The sequence below is a fragment of the Enoplosus armatus genome, chromosome 12, assembly GCF_043641665.1.
Source record: "Enoplosus armatus isolate fEnoArm2 chromosome 12, fEnoArm2.hap1, whole genome shotgun sequence".
Lineage (NCBI taxonomy): Eukaryota > Metazoa > Chordata > Actinopteri > Centrarchiformes > Enoplosidae > Enoplosus > Enoplosus armatus.
Window position 1 is genome coordinate 8,430,520 of NC_092191.1, and position 27,821 is coordinate 8,458,340.

The 27,821-nt window shown below is 39.4% G+C and overlaps 1 protein-coding gene across 1 annotated transcript in view; it reads right to left on the minus strand.

Moving 5' to 3' along the window:
• rgs7a (regulator of G protein signaling 7a) overlaps positions 1-27,821 on the minus strand; it is a 46,383-nt gene that overhangs the window by 5,581 nt on the left and 12,981 nt on the right. Inside the window, exons 2-9 of the mRNA XM_070915495.1 lie at positions 14,493-14,589; positions 11,615-11,665; positions 3,880-3,986; positions 2,876-2,927; positions 1,818-1,882; positions 1,379-1,455; positions 1,060-1,141; positions 1-75 (exon numbers count right to left, since the gene is read on the minus strand). Of these exons, the coding sequence (XP_070771596.1) occupies positions 1-75; positions 1,060-1,141; positions 1,379-1,455; positions 1,818-1,882; positions 2,876-2,927; positions 3,880-3,986; positions 11,615-11,665; positions 14,493-14,589 (606 nt within the window). The remainder of the gene's footprint in view (positions 76-1,059; positions 1,142-1,378; positions 1,456-1,817; positions 1,883-2,875; positions 2,928-3,879; positions 3,987-11,614; positions 11,666-14,492; positions 14,590-27,821) is intronic.

The window sequence follows — 27,821 nt, forward strand, 5'->3', positions numbered from 1 at the left end:
CTTTCTGGTTTTGTGGGGGTTTTTCATTCTGGAGGACTTCTTTATGTCGACTTCTGTGGTATTCACACATCCAGGCTGTGAGAAGAAGAAGGAGAAAACCAGAAAATCATGAGTTAATTCAACTTAAATTAAATTTTTACCACTTTAGCTGTTTATGCTTTGCCCTCTAGGATGACACCACAAACGGTGAGGGTGCATTTTTTCTACCATTATGTGAGTGTCAGTTAATCAAATCCAATATGCTTGGCTGGGGTGTGAAGTGATTCTGAGAAGTCTCCGGGACAATGTGTTGGTGCTGGTTAATTAAACATGGAATGTGCCAATTCTAGCAAAACAAGTAAACCAGCGGGAAATCAGAGTCTTAGTGTGCAAATTCTGGCTGATTGAACAAGTGGTCTAATCTAGGTCTCTTCCAGGAGAACAAAGCTAAGTAGCTTGACGGCGTCACTGTGAAATTTGAATTAATATTGATTATGTTGCTCCAAGGACGCATAAATTGAACTTATTTTCCAATTAAGCATAGAGCAGTGGCTTTCAGAGAAATACAGCAGAGGAGACTCTTTAGCCTCAGGGGGAAACTAAATGCTAATGCTAAGCAAGTGTGTATGAACAAGGTAAAGAGCAGCAGTGAAGCTGATGTGTTGTGACAGTTATTGATGTGGCATTTCATGTGTGTGGAAGAGTAATACACGATGGGTGATTCATCTCTTTACACCATTCATATGTCACAGGAATCAGGAAAGTATAGCTCACATATAAAGGACATAAATGACGTGGTTGTAACTGCAACATTTTCAAAACATTATTTCTTCGCCACACAGCTCGACGCATCCCTACTGACTGTGAAATGCGTGGAATAGCTTAAAATAACCCAGAGAGCGTAAATGATTTACCATATCTACAGTATGTAATTGTTCTTTTTTGTGTGTGTGGTGGAGCGGAGTGTGGTCAGTGTGAAATTATTTTCTCAAAATTATTCACTTTTGCAGGAACAATTAAGATGATGTTGATAATGTCAGCAATGATATCGGTAACAGCAACATCAGTAATTTCACTCACCACTGGTCTGTGCACGTCCCAGAATGCTCTTTCCTGACTGTCGAGAATTTTCCTCTCAATTTTGTCTCTTTTCTTGTCCACTCTTAAAAGGAAAAAAGGGAGTTCAGAACAGCTTTTACAGAGCATGTAGCTTATTCCAAACACACATATGATCTGTTTACTCCATCACATGTTTAATATGTAGTTCATCTATGAAGTTGTGTGCTGGTAATTACAGGGAAGTTGTAGCAAACCATTAAGTTTAATCATGTCATAATGAGGGTGTAAGAGGACTCACTCATAATGGCTTAATGCGTGTGTGGTTCTTATAGAAACCTACTTCGCTTGTGCTTCTGCTTGCATAAAAATGAACTCCCATTTCCTGGCGAAAGCTCTCTGTAGCCTTGCTAAGCTCTCCTGCAAGTAAAACAAAGAACAAAAAGGGGGGGGGGGGGGGGGGTGTAGGCTTTAGGGCGATCTGGGCTGATTATGTTTACTGCACACGATGTATACAGTGCACGGCTGGATACCATCTTTAATGATCCCCGCTCACACACTGAATGAAAAAAACCCTGAGTGTAACTAACCAGGTGATTCATTTAATAGCTTTGGTGAAAGGAAAGTTACAAATGATGCAGTGACACACAGAAAAACAAATGTTCTCAGTGTCAGTATGAACAAAAAAGGCAAGAGATAAAGCCTGAGCGTGGTGCCAACACAGGAACAGAACTGATATGTGAAGAGAGGAGTGCTGACACTAAAAGACCCCTTTCACTTACCGCTTCATAGTCTGCAAGCTCCAGACGTGCTTTATTTTGCATTGTTCTTTTGCAGAGGTAAACAGCTGAGAGAGAGAGAGACAGAGAGAGACAGAGAGAGACAGAGAGGTTGGTAATAGAGGGAAAACGGGATCTCAGCTTGGTTTTATCAACCTTAAGTGGCCCTGCGTTTACTCATTTAATCCTCTCAACTGCACATTTAAACTGGCCTGCAGATCACAAAGGTCATTGACTGTGCATGGTGTCTGAGTGTCTGTTACAGTGTGTGCTTGTGTGTGCGTGTGTGCAAGCACGCCTGTCTTTTGATGTCTTCCTGTACTATCATCATCCCTTCATCCCTTTGTTAACTGACCATTATGTGGAGGCTTCATTATGCCATTAGACTGTTTTCATTAAGAGGCATCGTTCACGTGCATCAGTTGCTGCATCTGAGACACTCTAACTTCCCCTAACACTCACAGGATTATTCCCACAGCGAGCATTAGCCTCTCCTACAACTCAAACAACAAATGAAAGACCTGCAAGGCTGCGGCTATTCACCCAAACCATTTTTGGCATTATGAAATGTTTATCTCCACTCTGCTCCGCTGTAAACAATGAAAAGCTCATCCCTGTACCACCATTAAAACGCCAAATGTGCACAACAAGTGCACGCCCACAAACACATCCCTGGATTTTCTTCACTGTAATCAGTCAGAGAGTATGACTGAGGCAATTGACTGAGCTTGGAATACATTGAAAATATAAATATATCAAATTTAAAAAAGAAAGAAAGCACACAGAGTTATTGCATGCTGACTGGACTATATCTGACTCTAACTGTGGGCCAAGCATCTAAAACAAAATGTGTTTTATGTTTCTATCGATCATCCACATAATGCAGTTGCATCATTTGTGTTTCATCTTTTCAACTTTTTGTAACATCAGCAGTAACAACATATCGACTAGACAAATACATTTTAATGCACTACTCAAACAGTCTGCATCATTAGCCTCTTTGGTACATACTGCTCCGTGCACAAAGTAGCAGTTAGACTGTAACAGAACAGCTCTCTCACCATAGTCTGTGTTTTCTGGTTCCCAGCAGTTTGATGGCCAAAAGTATGGAGTCTGAAGGGGAAAACAGGTCATTAAGACACAAAACTAAAAGAAACCGTACATCGTTGGCAGCGTACAGCTAACCACATGGTGTTTTGAGTCGGAGTGTGCGCTGTCATGCGAGGTGGGCACGCAGTCACAGCCCTGCATCTGTCACAATAAAACATTTTGTTGTATAATGGGCTCGGCATAACATCCAAAGCACATAAGCTCCTTTCAGCAAGCGCTGAGAACAGTCACCAGCATGAATCTTGACCCTCCTCGGGCAGCATTGTATGGACTGGCTTCAGATGAAAACCGATTACACGTAAAGAGCAAAGTGAAGCCTGCTACTAACACAAACAGCCTTAAGCATTGATGTACTTTGGCTAGTTCTATGCAGCACACTTGGGGGAGCTCACTGAAAAATCACTAAAACTGTCAATGACATTCAGAGCGATGGGGTTTTCTTTCTTTCTTTCTTATTTCATGAACCTGTAAGTATTTATGTGCCACAGCGACTCCTGATCACTGTTTTGACTCCAGCATATCACACAGAGGGACTTCCACAGTTGGAAATTTGTCATGTGTAAAGAGATTTTTGGATTTTATTTTCAACAGCATGGAAGGAGCTTCAATTTATCAGTCGTAGTAATCCCCTGCAACCCTGTTGGCATATCACATGACTCTGGATTAAAACTTTCTGTTCATACATAAGCGAAAACACATAGTATGTCATGTTTAAAAAAGGATCAAAGTCCCACATGAACAACCTTAATATGGCTGAAACAGAGTTATTAGACATAAATCATGTTTGACACGATATGTCCCTAATAAAAATGTGGACGAAAGAATACATTCTACAAATTAACATTTACAATTTTGGGTTTTATTGGACTTTTTAAATATCACCTTAGATATCTAAAGACTACTAGAGATATCATAAGACCAATTAGAATCAGACCATCACTGTTATATTTCTTACCTGAAACCTATAGAAAGTGCCATCATCTTTGAGAGTGAGGACGTGGTCTGAGATGGGGAAGAAGTAACCATGTGCAGCCATCAGAGTTCCTAGGTGAAGAGCCTCCACTGAGAGAAAACACAGGTGAAAAGTAAATTTACAACCTGGCGTACTCCTGTTCTTTCTGTCAGTTTTCCCAGCACATACAACGTTACTGTATATAAACAGTATTACATGTACTTTCATGTATATAAAACATTCCCACATGTATCAGAATGTTTTGTCTTGCAGATATTATACGGCCAAGAAATAATCTGACACATAACCTGTAAAACGTCAAATTGTTGTTTTTTCACTTCAGTTTTTGTACGGATTAAACGAATGAGATATAATGTGTTAATTTGCTTATCCTTTACAGGTGCAGGTGGGTGGATTTTGTTACCATCTGACAGAGCCAGAGAAGCTGTTTCCCCGCTTCAAGTCTTTGTGTTAAGCTAAACTAACCGCCTGCTGGCTGTAGCTTTATATTTTCCAGACAGATATTAGAGTATCTCAACAAGCGTATTTTCCAAAATGTCAAGGCTTTGCTTTGAGGATCAGGGTGATAAGGCCCTTTCTTAATATAAATTCTAATTTATCCTCTTTTATAAACACTCTTCTATCTAAAAGATAAATCTGCTTTGGGATCTCACTTTTTCATTAAAAGATTCTCTGATTATCCTGCAATCAATAGTTCCTCATCACAGATCCTGAACCAGCATGCTGCGTTTTTGTCCCACCAGCTAATTAACTTTCATCCCCCTGGTATGAATTCATCCTTGACAAAATGGCCAGAGTGAACACCAGGACCTGAATTAGCAGCTTCAGCTCTAATAGACTCTGACACATGCTTTGACAGAGGTATAGGCAGGTCTCTGTTCCAACCAAACAGCACGGCGGGAGGTCTCGCTGATTAGCCCACCTTCAGCCGGAGAGGCGGAACTCATCAGTCAAATCACCTGGTGTTGTGCTTGGTTGGAGAGAAAACCTGCTTCCCTCTGGCGCTCCACAGCACACGCTTGACTGTCCCTGATTTAAAACCATCAGATAATGAAAACATGTAATCATCATCAACTGTGTGTCTCGTCTGCCACCAGTTATTCCCTGCTGTTCTCAACCTGTAACCCCTTCATGGTGTCGACATCTATTATTCATGTTTAGTATAATGTGTTGACAACTCTCTGTTAATACTGACACTTTTTGGTCATTATGAACAGTAGAGGAAACGTTATTTATATGTTGGTCGCCAGCAGTGCCCTTGTCTGTTTCTGCCATGTAATTTGATCATTTGCTGAATGTTTTGTGTAAAGCCCAGGGGTGGCTGGCAGTAAACTGTGATCTTAGCACGCTAATAAGCTAACAGATACAAACTGGTTGCAATGCTTGACATGGTCTAAATAGGCAGAGCTATAACAGGAGATTACTGTATGCATGCATAAAATATGCACATCTCTGCTCTCTCACACACACACACATCCATATCCACACGCACCGGGTGGATGTGTGTGTGAGATAAATATAGATTGGCTTTTCCTTTACCACTGAGGTGACTGTCACAGCTTTGAGAGGTCACGATGCTTATGTGTATGCATGTGTGTATGTGTGTGTGTGTGAGTGCGCATATGTGCGACTGGGCTGCATTTATTAATAAATTATGACTCATAAGTTATTTAAACCTGTTTACTTATAAACACACCCCTTCCTCCTCCTTATCCACTGTACTATTTCTTACAGCAATATTGTCCCACATGTATATATGTAATTTACTGTATATTACATTTTGGTGTGTTAATATGTCAGAGGGAGAGCTACAGGGACGGACTGCGTCTGTCCACGAAATACAGAAGAATTCAAGAAGACCATGTACTTTTTTACTTATTATCCATTCAGAAATGTCATTTTCTGGATTATTATCTTAGATGGGATGAATATCAGATGAAAGTAAAGTCAGCAAAGCATGAAAAATGACATCTAGAACAGTGCAGTTAGAGCTCGCTGTCTCCCATTCTTCAAACACAGAGCTGAGTGTCTGTCCATGTGATGGTTTGCTCAGTCTCTCTGCTTTTGTTGAAGTGAAGCTGAAGGTTTTTCTGACAACGTTTTGAGGATGAATGTTGAATGTCATCCCCACACAAAGTAACTGATAGAACAGTTTCTCTCCCTGACACTGCATAGCCAGTTATTTTGCTTATTTAAAATTTAGAAAATCAGTTCTAACAGAGTATCCAGACCTAAGGTTACCTTTCTTTAAGTGTATGGAAAGTATAAGGATGTTGGGCACACAATAATTAATCTGAAAACGCAAAATTAGACTGATGTGACTGAGTGATGGAGGTTTTCCATGGAATAAATAAAAGATCAACCAAGATTGTTTTGTTGTTGCTTTTCTAGTAAAAGTCTATAGAGATCAATTCCTAGTAGCAAGGGAACTTCTGGCTTCCATTTAACATATCGCAGGCATTTCTATAAGCTTTATAGCTGACTAAACCTTGGACTGGAATTAGTCAAGTTGTCAGGAAAGGCCGGCCTCAGAGTCCGGGGGGAAAACACCCTTTGATTTCATCATATTACCAGCTCTGTGCCAAAAACCCAGCAGATTGGAAACCTGCCAAGTGGAGTGTGGAGGAATTCTTCCAGCTGAGCTTTATCTAAAGACACGGACAGAGACTCTGTATTTGTAGATATATATACTTTTTTCTAATATTATATTATTACAGTATGTAGAAATACAGTATGTGCTGTTTGGAAATGTTGAGGTGATAAAAAATCTTTTTCGTTTTAATCAGTGATGGAAAGTTACTAAATACATTTACTCAAGTACTGCACTTAAGTGTAATTTGAGGTACTTATACTTATTCACAGAAAATTCATGTTTTTTTAAAAATATTAAACCACTACTTTAATCTTTTTGGTTTGTGACCCCTTATAAAAAAAGTTAGAGTTCCTTTCCATGTTTCAGATGACTATGAGTTGATACCAGTTCAATCATAGAGAGAATCCCTCTCTAAACTTCTTAGATGGTTTCATTTAAATAACTGTTTGAGGCCCAGATTATCTATTATTTCACATTAAAAGCAAAGATTCAAGAAAAGTCCAAAATATCAATACAAATTTTTGGATCAGAACTTTAAGTGTAACCTCATTAATCATCTTACGGCCTCTCAGATTAATCTTGTGACCCTTAAAATGGGGCCCAACCAAGCTCCACATCAACCTGCTACAATAGTAAAAATACTACTTACTGTATGCATGAACTATTAAGAGGATTGGTGAAATAATACTAACACTATTTCATAATTCCATGCCTTTCTTTTTAAGGAAGTTACAGGCTTTTTATACTGTATCTGTATGACGGGGTAGCAGTGTACAGAAGGGTGATCTCAGGGGACTGAAAGAGATCATCTAGTGCTCCACTTTAGGTGCTGTTCTGATGAGCCACACGTCCTCCCTCAGAGATCAGTTTACTGTTCCCTGGTGTTCCACTGATCAGATTAGGTGATCTTTCATATGCAATAAACACCCTTAATAACACACGGACACACACTCACAGACAGTCTGACTGGCTGACAGTGTTTTGTTGATGTATGTATGTATGTATGTATGTATGTATTTGGGGCATCGTGATAAACAGTTTTCCCAACTCTGATGACGTTTACAAAATTAAAATAGTAATATTGCATTTTTTTTTTTAGTTATGATAGAAATCTATTCGTCTGTCATTTCTGCTCTCTCCCACACAGGTACAGAAGACACACACACACACACACACACACACACACACACACACAGCTCTTTGCCAACAACATGTCAGTCAAACAAAACATTCTCCTGAGAGGGAGAGATTTTATCACCCTCAGAAATTGTACTTGGTGCTGCGGGAATGTTTTAGATTCTGTAAAAAAAGGACAGCGTGATCTTCTTAGCTTATGTGCAGTTCAGCTCAGTTTATTAACTTTTTCTCATACGCACACACATACAGAACACACTCTGTTTCCCACCTACGTGTCTCACAAGCTCATTTACCTAGCTAATTGCTATATGTGGCTAATAATTATATATTATTATTATAATAATACTTTAAAGATGTCAACATTTTGCAGCAAAAGTATAAAGTGATGTAATGTTGCAGTTTGATTTGCACAAAAGAGGATTTGCTTTTTAAATTTGGTGATGAAAACAACTATAAACAATAAAACAATTAACAATTAAAGATCAATTTATCTGTATTATTGTTATATTGGCATGATATTTTGAGTCTACATTTTATAGACAGTCCTGATGCATCTATAAATATAGGCTTTACAGTGTCATAGAATTTATTTTGGAAATAACATTTAACATCAATAATAACACTTATTGATACCCCTGCAGGACTTTATTTTCAGGCAGGTCAGAGGTCAGAATAGTTGCACATTGATGCTGGAGCTGATTGGGTTTTTACAACCCCGCAGGCCTAAATGAAAATGATAATGCAGCAAAGCTAATTCACACACACTATGTGAGTGAAGCAGTCCATAGTTCATTAACTTCTTTGAACTTGAGGCTGTTTTTGCTCAGTTTTCACTTCCTTCACTTACAGGCTTATGGCTTTGTAACTCTATGTCTTAGCTACTGTAGGCATGCCATACAGTATAATGATAATTTAAAGTATAAAAGCTTTATTTTCTTGGATTTTGTCACCTCTGTTGTTTTACATTTTCTTGAGGGATAATTATATTTTGAGATTTTCCTGTTTGCTCTGTAACCACAGGTGTACAGACAGCAATCAACTGGATTACTTTTGGAACTGCAGAAAACGTCTTTTGGTGATTATGACTTTATTCGTGATGGATCAGAGATATTCATATCACTGGACAGAGTGAATCATGCTGGTTCCAATTCAAAGTGGTTCAAAGTGTTAAAAGCCCTATCTACTTTTTTTCAGGAGAGCAGATCCATGGTCTGTTTTGAGATTCCTGATGTATAACTGAAATGTTTAAATGTATAATTCAAGGATTATATGCAGCGTCCGCAGCAGACAGTTCATTTAAAGGTTGTATATAATTTATCTTCTCAGTGTTTCCAATCCCTCCATGAGCTATCTGGCCTGCACGGTAATACATGCATGGTAACGAATCAAATCCAGGCCACCTTAAATGTGGTAAGCAGTTAATTCCAATAGTTCCCATGCAAGACAAACTAATTGGCTTTAGGAAAACAATGAATGATAATGATCTGCAATGGTCTGACTTTTAATGAAAGTATTATGACAAAGAGTTAAATGTCCAAAACCTTCTACTAAAACGTCCCAAAAGACATCTAAAACTTTTGAGAAGAACTTCGGGGGCAGGAATTTGCATCGGCTAATCAAATGCAGTACTGAATGAAAATAGGATTGGGAACTACAGAGATTGCAAAATTGGGCAATAATGAGTTCATCTGGAGTGCGTCAGTATATTATCTGTGGCATTCATTAAGCATAAAAAATTTAAATCCCCAGTCAACTTTGATATAAGCTCATCTGCCTTTACATAATAAACACGCTGCTATCATGCTGTGAGCCAAATTAATTGCATTTCACTTTGCTGTGTTTGTCAACCCTGCCAGTGTTATGTGTTGAAGTCAGTTAGTTTTGCACAACACTCTGTTCACCGCCGCAGGGCAACTGACAGCGTGTTTTGTGTCTGTTTGCCAAAACAAAAAAAATGGACAGATAAAAAAAAAATAGTCTTAAAGGACATGGAACATCTGTCTGTTTTCAGACTCTTCACTGTCAGTTTTTGGCAATTTTGATCGAGAGTGTGGAAGAGCATTTTCAATATTGCAGGTGACACAAAATGTAACACTATAAATGTAAATTTGCTTGAGGGAATGAAATATGTGTTATTGCCAGACCTCAGTAAAATATGATATAGTAAAATATGCATTTTAGGCCCAGTTTAGCACATTAAGCAGGAGTGATTTGACAGGCTTTTTTTTATCTCTCTTTTTTTGGCATATTACAGGTGCTGATAAAGATACATTATTAATCACAGTACTGTCTGAGGCAAGGGGGAAAAGTGTGTTTTACAAATGTGTCCATGTAAATAAAAAGACGAAAACAAAAGAAAACAAAAAAGATGAAGAAACCAAGAGCACAGAGACAGTGTGTTCACTCTGTAAAGTTAAACTGATCTCAAACATTGCAGAGGGGTTTTACCGTGATCTCACTGCTTCCTAGTGCCCTCAAAATCACACACATGCACATAAATGTTCTCTGTACAAAGTCAGCTCCACCTCCTCACACACACAAGCGCGTGCATACAAACCTTAATGATATAAACAAGCACCACTGACAAACAGAAAGAGACAGGCAGGCAGATCCTTGCATACAAATGAAACAACACACAAAGGAATTGTGAGTTGATGAGTCAGTTAAGTATCACAACTATGAACTGGCTGCGCAATACTGAGGCACTCACTGGAGCAGACACTGGAATGCATGCCCACACACATAAACACTCCAATATCCAAGTAAACACACACCTACAGTACACACATACAACTAAACCTCAGAAAGGTTTCACATTGTTAGCTATACTTCTTTATCACCTTCTTTAATGCAAGCAAGCAACCGGTTTGAAGTTTTTCATATTTATCACGGTTCAACATGCTCACTTTGGAGTCATTTTATGTACAACGAGGGGCTCAACTAATGATCTGACAACTCCCTCAAGACAGCCTGGCTCAACTTTATCACACTGGAATGAAATAAGAATAATGAGAAAGGAAAAAAAGGAAGAATAAGAACAAGAATTGCAGTGTCTGCTGTAGCTCAAGGACAGAAAAAGACAGATCAAAGGAAAATGCAGAAGTGTGGACTTTTACATACAGTAAGCTAACAGTACACGCAGGTTCCACAAAGGCACGTAGGTGTTCCTCTTTCTTAGTGCAGACTAATAAAAACATCTAAATTCAAAAAGTTGTACGTTAACTTCTCCTCTCATGTCCTGAGAACCACCAGCAAGCTTGAAATTATACCCTACAGTATAAACAACTGTAACAATACAATTTAGAGTTCAGATCAACATTAGCATTAATTAAGAAGACTCACACTATTCTCATCAGATCAGGGGTTTTCAAAGCCCCCCCCCCCTCAGGAGGATGTTTGAGGGATGTCAACAGGAAGTCATTAAGTTAGCTGTGGGCTACACCGTGAGCTCCGTACTTAAGCTTATATTTGTTTACATTTAGGTAAGTGACACCATTAAAAGTATGCCGAATTAGCTGTTGGCACTTCCTGTTTGCAGTGTACCCATGGGTGTACAGGCAACTATCTCTGAATGACTTTGACACTGAAGAAAATTTAAAAATGGGATGATTCTTAGGCGAAGTCTGGAGTTATAAGGAGCGTCTTTTTCTCTATGATTTATGGATGTTTATTCGCGATGGATAATTATATCTTCGGAAAGTGTAAGTAACAAGATATCTAAAAATGTGTGTATCATGTCTGAGTGCTGACTTGTGTGTTATGAGGAGTACGATTTGTGACGCGAATTGTGGCAATCGTGCGTAGTGTTTGAAAGTGCGTCCCAAACTCCTGACCGCGTTGATAAATTGGCAAAATCAGCGGCCAAACAATCACGAACTAACTTCCCGTTGTTGTTTTAGAGCAGCGGCCTGCACCTGCCTCATCTTTACCTCCCGTCTATCCCTGTTAAAACATCTGCCCTAAATTTACATCGACTAGCTCTTTTACCTTGATCTTCTATGTCCAGATTCTTGATCATCCACTGTACAATTTCAGAACCTGAAATGACAAAAAAAAGCACATAAATATATATCACCGACATATCTAATATGTTCACAGTGTGCTGAAACACCTTTTTACATATAGATGCAAATGAAAGGGAAAACAATGACTCTTAACCCGCCTCCCCTCATCATCATAGTGCATACCAATTCCTCGGGCCTTGCACTATGTGGGTGGGTAATAGGCCATCCATTACCAAATTTTCTTTTCTGACACCCTCTCCAAGCTGTAGTCCATTAATATAAATGACCAAAGAGGTACAATGGCATAATGTAGCATCCATTGTGTACAGTAACAACACAATTTGTCTGACTCACACACATTGCAGTTGCAATTATTTTATTTAATCAGTCAATGCATCACATCAGACATTTACAAGTGTCACAAACAAACACTAAGATGTAAACAGGTCACAGAGGAGGCGAGGGGAGCTGCATACATGTACAACTGAGCAGAAGACAAGACACTATACGTGTATATATATATTTTTAAAAACAGGTGATACAATCACCAAAAAACTATTTTGAGTAAAGATCTAGAGATTACTTGTCTATAACTTTTGCCATTTTTCTAGAATGGACATCAAACTTTTTATATGGTGGATGTCATTTTGCAATTCATCTTTCATCTGAGAATGCAACTGAATCATTTTCACATCTCAGAAAAACATAACAGCATCTTCTGCCCCCTGGGCATTTTCACACCCCGCCACAACATGTGACTTTGGCACTTTGGCTAAATATATATTTTCCAAGCTATTATTACTGTCTGTCATGCTGACAGGTGAGGGTGTGTTGAGGAGACGAGAGCCACAGAAGGCAGAAGAAAGGTGTGATATGGAGACATGAGGGAATTCATGCAGTGAGAAAGTCAGTCCCTGTGGCTGTCTCTCTGTCCATCAAGTTATCTTTCTGTATTACTGTCCGTCTGTCCATCTGTCTTTTGTCTCTCCATTTTTCTTTCACTGCACCCTCTTGCTTTTCAGCGCCCCCACAACCAGATGAGATTTTCCATGGATTAACATCATTAATGCAACCCCATTTTCACACTATCAAAGTTGACCCACTTTCTAAGAGAGAGCTTAAATCAGACGTGTAAGGTAATCCTCTAACAAGGCTGTTCTTCCGAATTGATTAATATCATGCCCATAGATTGGACTGTGCATGTGTGTGTGTGTGGGCGCAAGCATGTGTGTGCATCAGAATGTGACAATAATATAAGCAGTGATAAGAGATAACATCAACAATTAATGATCCCAATGATGGCAAATATTGGATAATTGCTGCAGTAAATAGTATCATGATACAGCAAAGGTCAACGTGCACAGCTGAAAATTAATACGTGAACATATTAAGTAGAAATAATGTATGAAGAAAAATATCAAATGAATGAAAGTCACTATAATATTTAGAGGTTGTAAAAATCATGGTAGTAGAACCATATGAAATCATGCATATATATAGTAAATATATAGTAAAATAACACATGTTATTTGTATATAAATATGTGGCTGACAAATACAAGCACATACAGTGTACAGCACCTGCGTGATTAGACATTTTGTAACATTTCAGATAAAAAAAAACAATTGTTTAACTTGGCTCACCACTAAAAGAAAATAGCCACATTTGCAACAGTTTTTATTAGTATGTATGTGTGTAGTATGTATGAGTATGGGACCTAGATACACCAGCTCTGTCAGCACTACAGTCTTTTGAGAGCAGGTGCTGTTACTGTAACAAGTGAAGAAATGAATGTATTTCTAATAAAATTGAGGGTCTAAGTGGCGCAGAGGAAAAGCCCACTGCAGCAACCTGGGTTACATCCCTGCTTACAGCTTGGCCAAGTGCTCCAATGAACACAAGTGGCAGTGTGGACAGAGGGGAGGCTACAGAGGGACTGTGTCCTTGTTGCAGCCTTAGAAGCAGCCAGGAAAGCAGCGTTGTAGCATGAAGTCTGAGCATTACACTCGTGGAGGGAAAAGTCCTGATCCACTGATCGCACATCAACACTACATTTGCTGCACTATGACGCTAACAGGATAGAAACTTCACGCATTTTGACAAAAATACATTGTAATACATTGCTTATGATGTAGTTTTTAAAAATGTGGATAAAGTGAAATCATCATTAGGTAAAGGGATGTACTGTATTTAGGGTAGGTTGCAAAACAGAACTACAAATATAGCCATCTGTTGCAGTTCTGTCATGTCATGTCATGTCAGCTGCACTGATTGTATACTATCCGACAAAAAGGCGGAACAGAGATGGATCTGAGCTTATGTTGCTTGGCCAGATGTAAATAAAAAAATGCATTAAAGGTTTGGATTAATAATTTATCAGTAGGCTTTTATACATCCTTAATATTTTATCAGGATTTTGATACCGAAATTGATCTGTAGCTGTAGAATGACTTTTATTTACTTTTATTAGCTGTTATAGGCTTTTAATTTGATACTGTAATACTGTAAATTTATATTACAGTATATAGTGCGTTGTTTATTTTCTATCTTCATGTGCAGTAATAATGACAGTGATGATAGCCTCCCTCCTCTTAGCTTTTCAATGTAGTGTTATGGAGTATCACTCCAGCATGGATTGTTATCTATTAGGTTGCACAGCTCGAAATTCCAATATGATCCCCTTGACATTCTGGCACCGCTGGTGTGAAATGCAAAACGGACAACTCTCTAAATACTTTCAGTGTTTTGTTTGGCAAGAACAGGGTACTAGTCGGGTACTTAGTGGGTGGGAGTCAAGTGGAGGAGAGGAGAAAAGAAAAGAGAGCAACAGAACAGTGTAGAGAGAAAAAAAAAAACCTTACCTGAAAAAACACTGGGGATCTTGGTTAGAAAACTTTTCACTGTTCGGATGGGGATGCCATTTTTCTCATCCTGCATGCGTGCTATTACTTCCTCCATCTGGACAACAGAGACGGGGGGTAGAGAAAGCAAGCGAGAGAGTGAGCACTTTTCATGAACTTGCCACAGTAAGTGGAGGTTGTGTGTGAGCAAGACAGAAAGAGGTAAACAGATACAAACAGGGACAGAGAGGCGAGGAAGTTGGTGACTAACAATCACTGCTGTCAGATTTCTGCCTCTCCTTTGACAAATCTCCCTGATTTGAGTCATTTGTCACATAAAACCTCCAGTAAGCTGCACTTATTGAATTCTGCAACAGCCATTGAATTTTTGAAGTCTAGCAATGAAGTTTCTTGTCACGATCCATCACAGTATGTTTGTGTCCCGAAACAGCCCCACGTACGAACTTTGCAGAGCAGAGAAGACAAATGTATAATGTCACTTTTAAAAAAAACAAAACACACATTTCAGACGCAAATGTTTTGTTTTCAGCATTGACTGAGTTAACACATTTGAACCAAAGCTGGCACTGGGGAATGGCAGACACAGACAGGCACACACACAAACATCTGCACACGTCACTGAGACAGAAATGTACTGGGAGTTGTCTCAAGGGCCTGGCAGGGCAACACAAGGCAGCCACGTTTCCAAGAACACACAGAAGGGAGCAAAGCAGAGAGTAGAGCATGGCCCCGATATGCCAGTCGGATCGAATGCCAATGCCAGATCTCCCCAAACCCCTCCCTCGGTGTAAAAATATACACATGGAAAATGTGTACACAGAGTTCAACATGCAAACGCTTTATATCCCTCCACCTGTAAAGGATTTTCTGTACTAAGTGCTATTCAATATGGATGGTCAAGTTCCTGTTCTTTTCAGCTGCAGTGATTCAAGGTTTATCATCATTTTCAACAGAGACATAACACAACCAGATGATGACAGCATTATTACTGAAAGATTATTCTGAAAAGAGGCAGTCATGGGCATGAGGTCTCAGGCTTAATTCATTAAAGTGTGATTCTTTTGTGAACAGTGTCTGTAATTCAAAATGAAATGGTTGGGCAACAGTCTCATTACCCCCATTAAAGCCACTATATACAGACTTTGTGCTTCTCAGTGGTAGTATTACAGTGCTACTGTGACAGACAGAAATACACGCTGCTTCCCTACCTGCGGTGCTTAACCCTGTAGATCTTTGAATCAATCAAATGTTTTCTTCAATTAAATCTTCAAATTAATTCTAAACCTCACAGTGAAGAGAAGCAATAATATTGGAAATAAAACAAACTGTAACTTGGCGTGTGGTGTCTGTATGTTGTGACTGTGCACTGCACTGAAGTGTTGTATTGTTCTCGCAGGTCTGACTTCATGGATCATCCCCCTCAATTTTCTTTCCTCTCCATCTTCGTGTGACACACATGCGACTTATCAGTGGAAGTCATCAGAGAAAGGTAACACAATTTGCATGCAGCTCAGTTGTATTTCTCACAAATGAAGGTTTTGTGTGGGTGAAAATTAATTTCTGTGGTTATACTGGTGAGAGAGGAACAGTTCTGATTAATGGCGAAATAAATCTGGGTTTGATATGTAAATCTGTGACTACTTGGGTTTGGCAGTTCACAAGCTAGTATTGTAGCATAATGTTTTAATGAAAGCTTGTAGCGAGTCAAATACCCTAGAGCAAAAAATCATCCCAGTTAGTGATTGGAGTCTAATTGACAATGATGGAGCACAGGCAAATACTGTAACTAAAGAGCTGCCAGAGGAGAATTTGAGGGCCAGCAAAACTGAAAGAGGGAGAACTTTCAAATAAAAAAACAAACTGAGTTGATGACAAAAATACACATTATTTCTGTCTGTTCTGTCAGTTTCTTTCTGCCAGAGATGCATTGTGTGAGGCAGGTCAGTAGATCTGCCTCTACAAAAGTGAATCAGGTGGCAGCTTATAGCACAAAGTTTGTCCTCCTTGAATTTCTGCTTCCATTTTGTTCTTTATTGGTGGATTTGTCTTACTCCCACACATAACTGATGTCTGGATTGTTCCAGAGAATCCCCTACTGATACCAATGTCACACCAATGACATGCCAATGTCTTCACCAGCAGGAGGCTTAATGGACAACAATGCACTGCAGCCACAAGATATGTTTAATTTTTAATAAGGGACACTGCTGCAATCATAGACTTGCATTGCTTTGTTAATAGTCATCCTGGGAAATGTAGGAAGTCACTGACTGAATTTAGAGGGAGACAAGGCAGAGAAAAATAAACTTAATATTTGATCACAACATAATGTAAGTTGTTGAACTTCAGAAAATGTTGACATCTAACAGTTTAAGCATCACCAACCAACACTAGTTAAAGAGGAGAAGGTGGGATTCTTAAGATAAAGATGTGTGTGTTTCATTTCAGTAAGGAACTCAACTATGCTAAAATCAAATCAAAAACCATTCCTTTATTAATATACCGTTACGTAATTCAGGCTTGCAAAGCTGTAGCATCTCAAAGTGACGCACAGAAAAACAAAAATTACCAGTATTCATGTGGCCTCTTTTTATGTGTTGCATGCATCATTCCTTTTGTTGTTTTTGCACATATCTCTCTGAAGTAATCCTAATTGTGTTCAGCTCATCCCCGTTGAATAAATGTGCCTTATAACGGCAACCTTCTCTCTGTATCTATGTCTCACTGTCTTTCTCTGAGAGTTAGCTGGCACTGTGAGACACGGAGCAAACAGGGACAACAGCAACAGTGATCAATACTTCACACACTCTCTCCTATCTCTGCAAACCCTCGCCGCCTACACATGGTAAAATGCCACCAGCGTGAATATTCAGGATCTAAAGCTCTTGAAGTCAGGATGCTCTCTGGCTTCATGTTGTGAGGAAGAGAGGAAAGTCTTTTCCCACAAGAGAGAGGGAGAGAGAGCAAGAGTCTCTCTCTCTCTCTCTCTCTCTCTCTCTCTCTCTCTGTCTCTCTCTCTCTCTCTCTCTCTGTCCCCCACCCATCCACCCACCCAGAGCTGTCTGACTGCGTCTCTGCAGCCTCTTAACAGATAAGAATGAGTGTTTTGGCTGCACAGTGTGAATCATTGAATAATGATGGCACAGAACTCAGTACATATGAAGTGACTAACAAAAGCTCCGGATATAAGCACATACTGAGCTTCAGCACACGGCTCCAAGCACTTCAAAGAGTATCACTGAGGGCACTCAGGGTGCAATCAGAATGTTCTGAAGCACCATTTGGAGCAAAAAACATTTCAAACTGGGTTTTTAAATCAATGCTGGCCTCTTAGATTTCTTTTTAGCCGTTGTTAAGTGCACCATAAGTCCCTTATTTGACGGGCAGTTTCTAAGAAAAGCGAAGCGATAAAAGGATCAGTTATTAGAGATATCTTGAGCACAATGGAAAGGTGGGGTGTTTTTTAGGAGGAAATTTCAGCAGTTTTATTGTATGTCCTGAGGTAGCTCATTTGGAAGTGACCTTTATTTGTTACCCTAGCAAGAAAGAAAAAAGCTGGGAAAAAAAGGGTTGTTTTGCTGCCTTGGTGATGATGGTGGAAGGTGGAAATTGTTGAGTGTGAACACACTTGATTTTATGTCCACATGGATCAGTGTTTTAAAGCGTGAACCATGTAAATGGGATCTCTCCCAACGTGTCTTTCTCGCAACTGTAAACTAGATAAAGAAGAAAGAAAAATGAACAGTATATGAATGATGTTTCTTAGAACTGCTTCTGAGAGCTTTTAGTTACTTAGAGTTCAATAGCTGCTGTGTGTATAGTGTTGAGTGACAATAGGCGCCTTTGTGGGCTAACTGAGGCAGGTGAATAGACTGCTTGAAGACACATGGCTAGAAATTGCTGTAAACTACTATGACCTTGACATTTGCAGTGATCATTTATTTGTCGATTGTGCTTCACAGTCTAGAGGTTGCATGAAAGAGTTTCCTTCCTTCCACAAATGATGTTATTTGTGAGTATTGTTGACCTAGATTTGAGTGGTGGAAAGAAATCCACAGTAGTTAATGATCTCAAACATGAGGCCAATTAGATCATCCTTACCTGCCCAAACGCTTCAAATCGCTCAAGACGGATGAGTTCTTTAGAGATTGAAGGACCCATCAAGATATATTTGTAATGGAAAAAAAAAAATGAACACGATGCCCCCTGACAAAATGTAACCCGGAAGCATGCTCTTGTGTAGTTGACATACTGTTAAGGTGAGCTCATCCTCAATTATATTTTCTGAAAGAGATCTACATTTGTTTTTTCTTAGTAGACTCTATGAAATGCAGCCTGTCATTCAATTGGAAACTCATCTAGAATTCATTCCACTTTCTGTCTGATTGTGCTGCTGAGGAAATTAAAAGCTCTCCCTTTCTTCTTCTTCTTCTCTTCTTCTTCTTCTTCTTCTCCTCCCCCTCTTGCCCCCCCCCCCCCCGTTGGTTTCGTTGCCTGAGCTGTGACGGGTGAACGTTACTGCATCAGATGTACGGGGAGAGTGGTATTACCTTGACAGTGTTATCTGAGGACAAAGTGTGTCTACATGAGGAGAACAGATATTCCTCCCAACTCTGCATCACACAAATATGCGCTCACACGCACACAGAGGAACATATGCATCCCATCGTTACGTGACAACACAGAGCGCACAGCGATAATCAGTCACATTGCAAGCGGAGCATATGCACTCTGACAGAATTCAGAGATGCACACACACAGACATATAATATGAAAGCTTATGAACCCAGAAGGTGGGGATTATTATATTTTAAAAAGCACAACATCAAAATAGGTGACTCCCGGCTCAAGTCTGGCTGCCTAAGGCGGCGCAAAAGCAGCCAGAATAGAACCTGCGGCTATATAGCATGACAGCTCGACTAGATAAAACAGCCTTTGCAGTTGCTTGATCTCATTTCCTTCTGAACTGCAGCTCCATGAATGAGGCAGAGTCTGTGGTGGAGGCTGAGAGATAATATTTCACATTTTGTTTGCCCTCAAAAACCAGCTGTGGTTTACAAAGAAAAAAGACAACATGCACACCAGATTCAAGGTCAATAACTTTTAATGGGATCAATATTGTGACAACAAAAGCCCTCAAAGGTCTACACTATAGCTTGCTTTAAAGCGTAGTGTAGTGCTATGTTACCACAAATGAATCACACATCTCTTCTAGACAGGCTGGTGCATTTGCATATGGAGCAAATCCAAAAACACAGCGTTCGTCATGCCATACTTTAGGGGATATGGGTAGAACACAATACAGGCAAAGCATACTGATAATAATTTCTCAAAGAATTGCTCTTCCAGTTTGAGGTCCCCCGCCTGTCTAGCCCTTACCTTTGGTATCTGTACACAATGGTGACATATTCAAGTGATGCTGTTCCTCTCAAGTGGTGACCTAGATTTAAGTGGAGGAGGAGAAATCTCAGCACTTGATGAACTCAAACACATTTTTCAAACAGCCTTAATTAGATTATCACTTCTTATATAAGCTGTAAATCTCTGAGGACAGACTAGTCTTTAACTCCAACTGAAGGACTCTCTTTCTCTACTCGTCGGGAGACATTAAACACACACAAACAAGTGATTCATAAACACACACTTTTCCAAACCCACCACTCAGGAATGTAGAGGTCAACTGCTCATTTACTACCAAACACGCAGGAGATGTGCTGACCAAAGGATTCATATTGTAATGGCCTTTTTTTAGACAAGAGCACTTTGCACGGCCGTGATGGAGCTTTTATATTCACCGCAAGTCTTGTTTTTTAAATCAGTCACATGAAGCAAAGAAGTAACAAAACATCTCCAGTGATGTAAAGCAGCCTTTGGATAATAAAAAAACACAAAGTGAAAATCAGCCTTCATTATTTAAGTGAAATAAAAGTAAAAGACTCATTATATCATTACAGTGTTGTAGATATGATGTGTGCCTCACATGCACATATATCACAGCAGAGTGTCAGACAAATCAATCAGTAATATTGCTGAAGTCGAACATTTTAATACCCCTCCATAACTTTACGTAAAGCCGTCTGGGTTCATTGAAAGGCTGCACAATTTCATCCATAGGCTATTATGCTGTGTATGATATTCCAGCTAAAAACAAACCTAATGATCAATTGAAAGAACCAAATGATCACAATGCATACATTTGCTGTGGATGTTAATACTGTATACATGAGATGAAGTCTTTACATCAGTGAGAAAAAAATCAATATGATGACTGAATGACAAAATGCAGAGATTAAAGGGACAAAACTCAAATACAACCAACCAATTAGATATCAGCACACTCATTTTTGTGTCAGAATAAACACTTTGCCTGTCAAATATACAAGTAAAGTACTGCATGTACTGTTACAAGTACAAACAAAGTTAGTCAGACACTTCAGTCTGCACCTGTGCAGCACTGCACCACTTGGGCATTCAAAATAAAATTACCCTGCAGATAGGTGGGGGAAGTTATTGAGCTCATGCTGACAAGGTTGTTGAATAGATGCCATGAATCTTAAGTCTCCGAGTTACCACAGCAACACAGTCGGTGACCACTATCACAAGGACATCTTTGGCAGCTTGCCATCGCTCATTCATAAGAGAGAAAGAAAGAAGGTGGTTGTGGGGGTTAGCATCGGGGGGGCAGAGGGTGTAAAGGACGGAGAGAACGAGAAAGACAGATATTGTCTATAGGAGACAGGAAAAGAGGAAAGGCATTGTGTTTCCTGTTTGTTAGTTTACTTAATTACATTTACATTAATTTATGTTGTGTAAATAAGCTGTACGATACACTGTATGTGGTTCATTACAGTAATATCTGTGTTGGTATAATTCCCCGATATTATTTTGGGCTATAGCAGAGTTAAGTTGTATAATTATTACTCCAGTATTTATTTTATGTTATTATCACTTACAACACTATTAATATTATTGATGTGTAATATTGAAGTTGCCTACTCATGTCTTTGCTTCAGGACGGTGTATGAGTGAAGAGAGAGAAGTTGGGTCTATTTTTTGCCTTGCCATGTTTGAGGTGATTATTCTAAAAGATAAACTGTTCACTTGCTCACTTATCACTAAGGCAGCCACTAACAGTTAATTTCATTATCCATTACTTTCTCGATTAATTGATCAATTGTTTGGCCTACAAAATTTACACTAACATTAAACAGAGCAAGAAAGCAGTAAGTTCTTACAATTGAGAAACTGGACTCTTTTCTTACTTTCACTTGGAAAAATTAGTTAAACCGTTAGTCGATCATTAAAATAGCGGGCGATCGATCAATCGACTAATTGTTTCAGCACTACTTATCACCCACAACCCAGAGGGACTAGAGTATAAAGCATTCAGCGTTATATAGTGGAAAAGACTTTAATACGTAATGAAAGAAAATCAAGGAGCCCTTCTCTTAGCCTTGGCAACAGATGGTCACGCTCTGTTTGCTTTGCTCACCTTTAATCTTACATGAGCTACCCCGATTTATAATGCATCCTCGTTTAAATGAATTTCTCTGCCCGTCTTGAGTTTTTTCCTTTATACTTATGACTGCCTAGTTTGGATTTTCATTGTCACTCTCACATTCACTTCTCATAGGTATGCTGAGGCTCTCAGATGGAGAACGAGAATGGACAACAGTCTGTTTCACAGCAGGCAAGGATGATGGAACATGAGGAGCAGATGCCCAGGTGACAACACTGCCTTGAGTGTAGGGAATTACTCCATCCAAACTGAAACATTTATTTCTATATGCTGTGAGACAGATTTTGCAAACCAGTGATTAGCCATTTAACTACATCTGCAGTTTGGTGCTTGAAAGGCCTTGCTTTTGGTTGCATTCATCAATACAGTTCTGTCTCTGTGTCTACAATCAAGCTCCATTGAGCCATCAGTCAAATGGAGCATCTGTTTCTTGGGATGTCACTTCACCGTTTCACACTTCAGGATGTACTCTCACTCTGCACATTTGTTCCCTCTATCTGTCTTTATTCTTCAATGTATGTCACTTGTAATAACATCACATCCTAGAAGGTACAGTTTAAAGAAACCTGAGCTACGAATGGCAGAGAAGCTTTTTCCTCCAAAAGCTTCTCTGCCATTCGTAGCTTGTGTCTTCAACTTTCCTGCAAGATCCTCCAAGATCTATGAATTTTTTAGATGAGAATTATTCCTCCTCGATGCCTCCTCTCTTTCCTCACACCTAATATCATTAATGTGTTTTATAATGTACCAGTTTGTGGTGTACTGCTTTGTCCATTATTTCCATAATGGAGAAGTGTGATAAGAAAAACCTGATGCCTCTGTAAAAAAAACTCTTGCTCGCAGCAGCAGTAGCTCCAATGGACAGTGAAGGACAGATGGCTTTCTTACTACAGACTTTGGTTTATTTGGATGATTACAAATGGATGTCATGATGCCTCTTCAGCTTTGAAAAGCTCCTTGAGGTGTGACTGAGAGCCTTTTAATTGACCTGATTTGGTCTGATTTGCTAATGGATGAAAGTGAGACTGATGTTTGCAGGCAAACAAGAAGATCTTTGATTCCCCATGTGGTGTTATTGACTTAACTGAGTGGCATGTTGTTGTGTTGTTTTCTGTGTGCCTAAATATAGGATATTTTTTGTCCCAAACACTATTTGTAAGTTTGTATGAAAGGATAATAATGTGAATGATAAATTAATTTCATGAATGATTTGAACAAAATCAAATCTCCTTGAATCAAACTGAATTCTGGATTGTTCCATGCTGTTAAAGGTGCTCTGTGGAGCTTTCTTGTAAATAAAACCATAGCCCTACTGGAGATCAAAAACTCCACAGGGAAGCTTTAATGTAGCAACATAATAGCTTTTAGACTTTTTGCTTGTGTGTTGTCCACTTTCTCTTTACTTTCTCTTTCCTTCGGGTTATTGAATAAAGCTCAATGTGGGGAATTTATATATACAGTGCTGTGAAAAAGTATTTGCCCCCTTCCTGATTTCTTATATTTTTGCATATTTGTCACACTTAAATGTTTCAGATCACCAAACTAATTTTAATATTAGACAAAGATAACCCGAGTAAATACAAAATGCAGTTTTTAAATGATGATTTCATTTTATTAAGGGAAAAAAGCTATCCAAACCTACCTGGCCCTACGTGAAAAAGTAATTGCCCCCCTTGTTAAATCATGAATTAACTGTGATTAACCACATTTGGTTGGAAAGCTGAGTTAAATTTCACTAGCCACACCCAGGCCTGATTACTGCCAGACCTGTTGAATCAAGAAATCACCTAAATAGAACCTGTCTGACAAAATGAAGCAAGCTGAAAGATCTCAAAAAGCAAAACATCATGCCGAGGTCTAAAGAAATTCAAGAACAGATGAGAAACAAAGTCATTGACATCTATCAGTCTAGAAAGGGTTACAAAGCCATTTCTAAGGCTTTGGGACTCCAGCCAACCACGGTGAGAGCCATTATCCACAAATGGAGAAAACTTGGAACAGTGGTTCCCAGGGGTGGCCGGCCTACCAAAATTACTCCAAAAGCGCATCGACGACTCATCCAGGAGGTCACAAAAGAACCAAGAACAACATCTAAAGAACTGCAGGACTCACTGGCCTCAGTTAAGGTCATGATGTCATGATTCAACAATAAGAAAGAGACTGCACAAAAATGGCATCCATGGGAGAGTTCCGAGGCGAAAACCACTGCTGACCAAAAAGTACACAAAGGCTCGTCTCACATTTGCCAAAAAAACATCCTGATGATCCCCAAGACTTTTGGGAAAATATTCTGTGGACTGATGAGACAAAAGTTGAACTTTTTGGAAGGTGTGTGTCTCGTTACATCTGGTGTAAAAGTAACACAGCATTTCATAAAAAGAACATCATACCAACAGTCAAACATGGTGGTGGTAGTGTGATGGTCTGGGGCTGCTTTGCTGCTTCAGGACCTGGAGGACTTACTGGCCGTAACTGATGGAACCATGAATTCTGCTCTCTACCAGAAAATCCTGAAGTAGACTGTCCGGCCATCAGTTAGAGACCTCAAGCTCAAGCGCACTTGGGTTATGCAGCAGGACAATGATCCAAAACACACTAGCAAGTCCACCTCTGAATGGCTTAAAAAAACAAAATGAAGGTTTTGGAGTGGCCTAGTCAAAGTCCAGACTTAAATCCAATTGAGATGCTGTGGCACGACCTTAAACAGGCCGTTCATGCTCGAAAACCCTCCAATGTGGCTGAATTAAAACAATTCTGCAAAGAAGAGTGGGCCAAACTTCCTCCACAGCGATGTAAAAGACTCATTGCCAGTTATCGCAAACGCTTGATTGCAGTCGTTGCCGCCAAGGGGGGCACAACCAGTTATTAGGTCTAGGGGGCAATTACTTTTTCACATAGGGCCAGGTAGGTTTGGATAGCTTTTTTCCCATAACAAAATGAAATCATCATTTAAAAACTGCATTTTGTATTTACTCTGGTTATCTCTGTCTAATATTAACATTTGTCTGATGATCTGAAACATTTAAGCGTGACAAATATGCAAAAAAATAAGAAATCAGGAAGGGGGCAAATACTTTTTCACAGCACTGTATATATATATATATGAGAGAGAGAGAGAGTCCCATGATTAAATGAAAGCAAAATTCATTTCAAAAGTGAAAGCACAGTGACAGGCAATATGTAATATGCTGAAATTGTCCCTAAATTAACCAGAGGTAGTGTAAGACCTGGCTGATAATTAAGTGCCAGAAATGAACATCAGACTCATAAACGTGTCAGTATGCTTCAACCAAAGTGCTTGTTCTCCTCCCCCCACATCTTTCCCACGTTGAAATTGGGGTGGGGGGGGGGCTGCATCTGACAATTTCTGTAACTTTCCGAAACTGACATTCCCAAAGGCATGCCCACTTCACAGAGCAAATTTCCAGGTGTGCAGAGGTGAGAAATTACGCAGGGTTTGAACTTCTCTTTGAAGCTCTCTTCTTTCATTTTTCACACAATTACTTCTGTCACTTTTTGTGAGTACAGCCGAGCGCAACACCATAAATGTGTTCAAGGAATGACTTGTCTGAATGTGTGCTCGGTTATCCCAATTTATATGATTCATTGATTCATATGATCCATATGACAGCTGGATTTTCACCCCGGCCTTTGAGTGTGGCCGCTCGAAAAAGCAATAAACACTTTTGTCTTGGATGAAACGTGGATGTGGTTGGGCGTCACGTCGTATGAGCTAGTTTATTTTGAGCATACTGACACCTTAAGTCTCAAACCCATAACTCATCCTTCCTACTGTTATCCTGCAGTACCAATGCTGTCTCTTTTTTGAAGAGTAAAGAATTTATGAAATATAGATGTAGCAGAAGTCACAATCTCGTAAACTCACTCTAGACTGCATCTATTAAGCTCCATTTTCACTGCAAGATTTCGACCAAGACAGATATTATCCAGAAGTAACAGCCATCATTTATAATTTTAATAATTGACCTCACAAACAAATATTTAAACGTTGTGCTGAAGGCATAAAGTGAGCTAGAGGCTGCAGCTGCATGATGTACTTCTTGCATCTAATATATTTAGAAACTAATTTCAGTGGATAGACTGTGTATTACTGGGTTGAAAATCAGTAGCAAAGACAAAGAGAGTGGTCATTGGTAAAGAATTCTTGTGCAACAGCACAAAAAGCAGTTGCAGTATTGTGCAGTATCTGCTTTGATGGACAGATGGTATTATCACTATTTAATTTAGAATTCTTTCCAGATGGTTGCCGACAGATACGTGCATTCACAATGCCCTTCTTCACAGCATTTTCATCAACTTCTACAGCTTTTTAGAACACACGGCCTCCTTTTTCCTCACGTCCCCAGAGAATCATCGTCCCTGGCGTATGGCTGCAGAAGGATGTTCAATATTTCCCCTGACTCCTCAACATCTCCCTCCCCGAGGGACGACCTTCTACTAGAGAGAAAGAGACAAGCATTGAATCATGGATGAGAGGTAGTCAGCCAGCTATGCTTGCTCCCCGGAAAAAAACACTGGCATTTATCCTCGTTTGACACTGCTGCGGTTAATGCAGTTCTTGTTCCAAATTTGCCAGCCGGTAGGTTTCTGCCATCTCATGCTTTATGCAGCCACAGCACATTTTAGAGTACCATGCAATATATTCTAATGTTTCAATGCAAATTAAAGCTCTATGTGAGGACTTTTTCATAGTAAAATATTCACTTTAAATCTTTACCATCGTTGTAGTTGACTCTTACAGGATGTAACAAACCTTTTATCTTAACATCAGACCCTTATTCTGATCTATGGTATACCGGCACAAAAGCTAGCTCTGGACAGTAAGTGCTGATTTCTGTTATTTCTTTTTTGTTTTTTATAATTAAAAGAAATAGTTAAACAATGATGGTGCTGTTTTGCATGTGTTTCTCAATCCACTGTGATCTGCAAGCACCTTTGTCTAAAAATTTAATGTGAAACAGACTGCAGTTCCAATTTCTGACTTTCTGTCCTGGGTGGTGCTATCAAGCCAAGAAATGTAACACTGAAATTTAACACTGATAGTAATCACATCACTTATCAGCTACTAGCATGTGAACATAATGGAGTATCAAGCAACAAAAGAGACAGATATATAGGAGTTGGAAGAGACCAAAAAAAAATAAGTACATGGACAGTGAATATTGGACTTCATGAGGTGGACAGAAAAACAACTCCAAATAAATGCTAATGTTGGTCTGTATCTGCTGATCAAACGTTCATCATGTTGTGTTTATAGTTTACATTTTATTGCATTCATCCTAAGGTCATTCTCCACTCTCCTCGAATGACCTGTAGCATTATGTACTGCAACTGTTTAAAGTAGACTAGTAATATGTAGTATTAGTGGTAGTAGGCAGCAGTAAGAACAGGGACAGTAAATGGTGCCACTGATTATGTGGGAAGAGATCTACTATACTTATATATGGTTTTCTGATACAGGTGACCCAAGGCACAGTATCCCACACTCACACACACTCATTTGTCCTGTATTACTTCTGCTGTCAGTGTTATCTTTGTTGTTTGTATTAATCTCATCACTTACATTTCAGTTTCTGGTTCATGTTGGAATAGTAGCCCCAGGAGTACTGCTCACTCTTCTGTCTCTGACTTTAGCTGACTCTCTTTTCTAGACACTGATTTCTGTCTATTTCTAAATCTACTATGATCTGGTGTTCCTGGCTGGTGCTGGGATAGTGTTCCTAGGGCAAGGCCTCTCTCTCTCTCTCTCTCTCTCTCTCTCTCCCTCTCACTCACACTCTCTCTCTCTC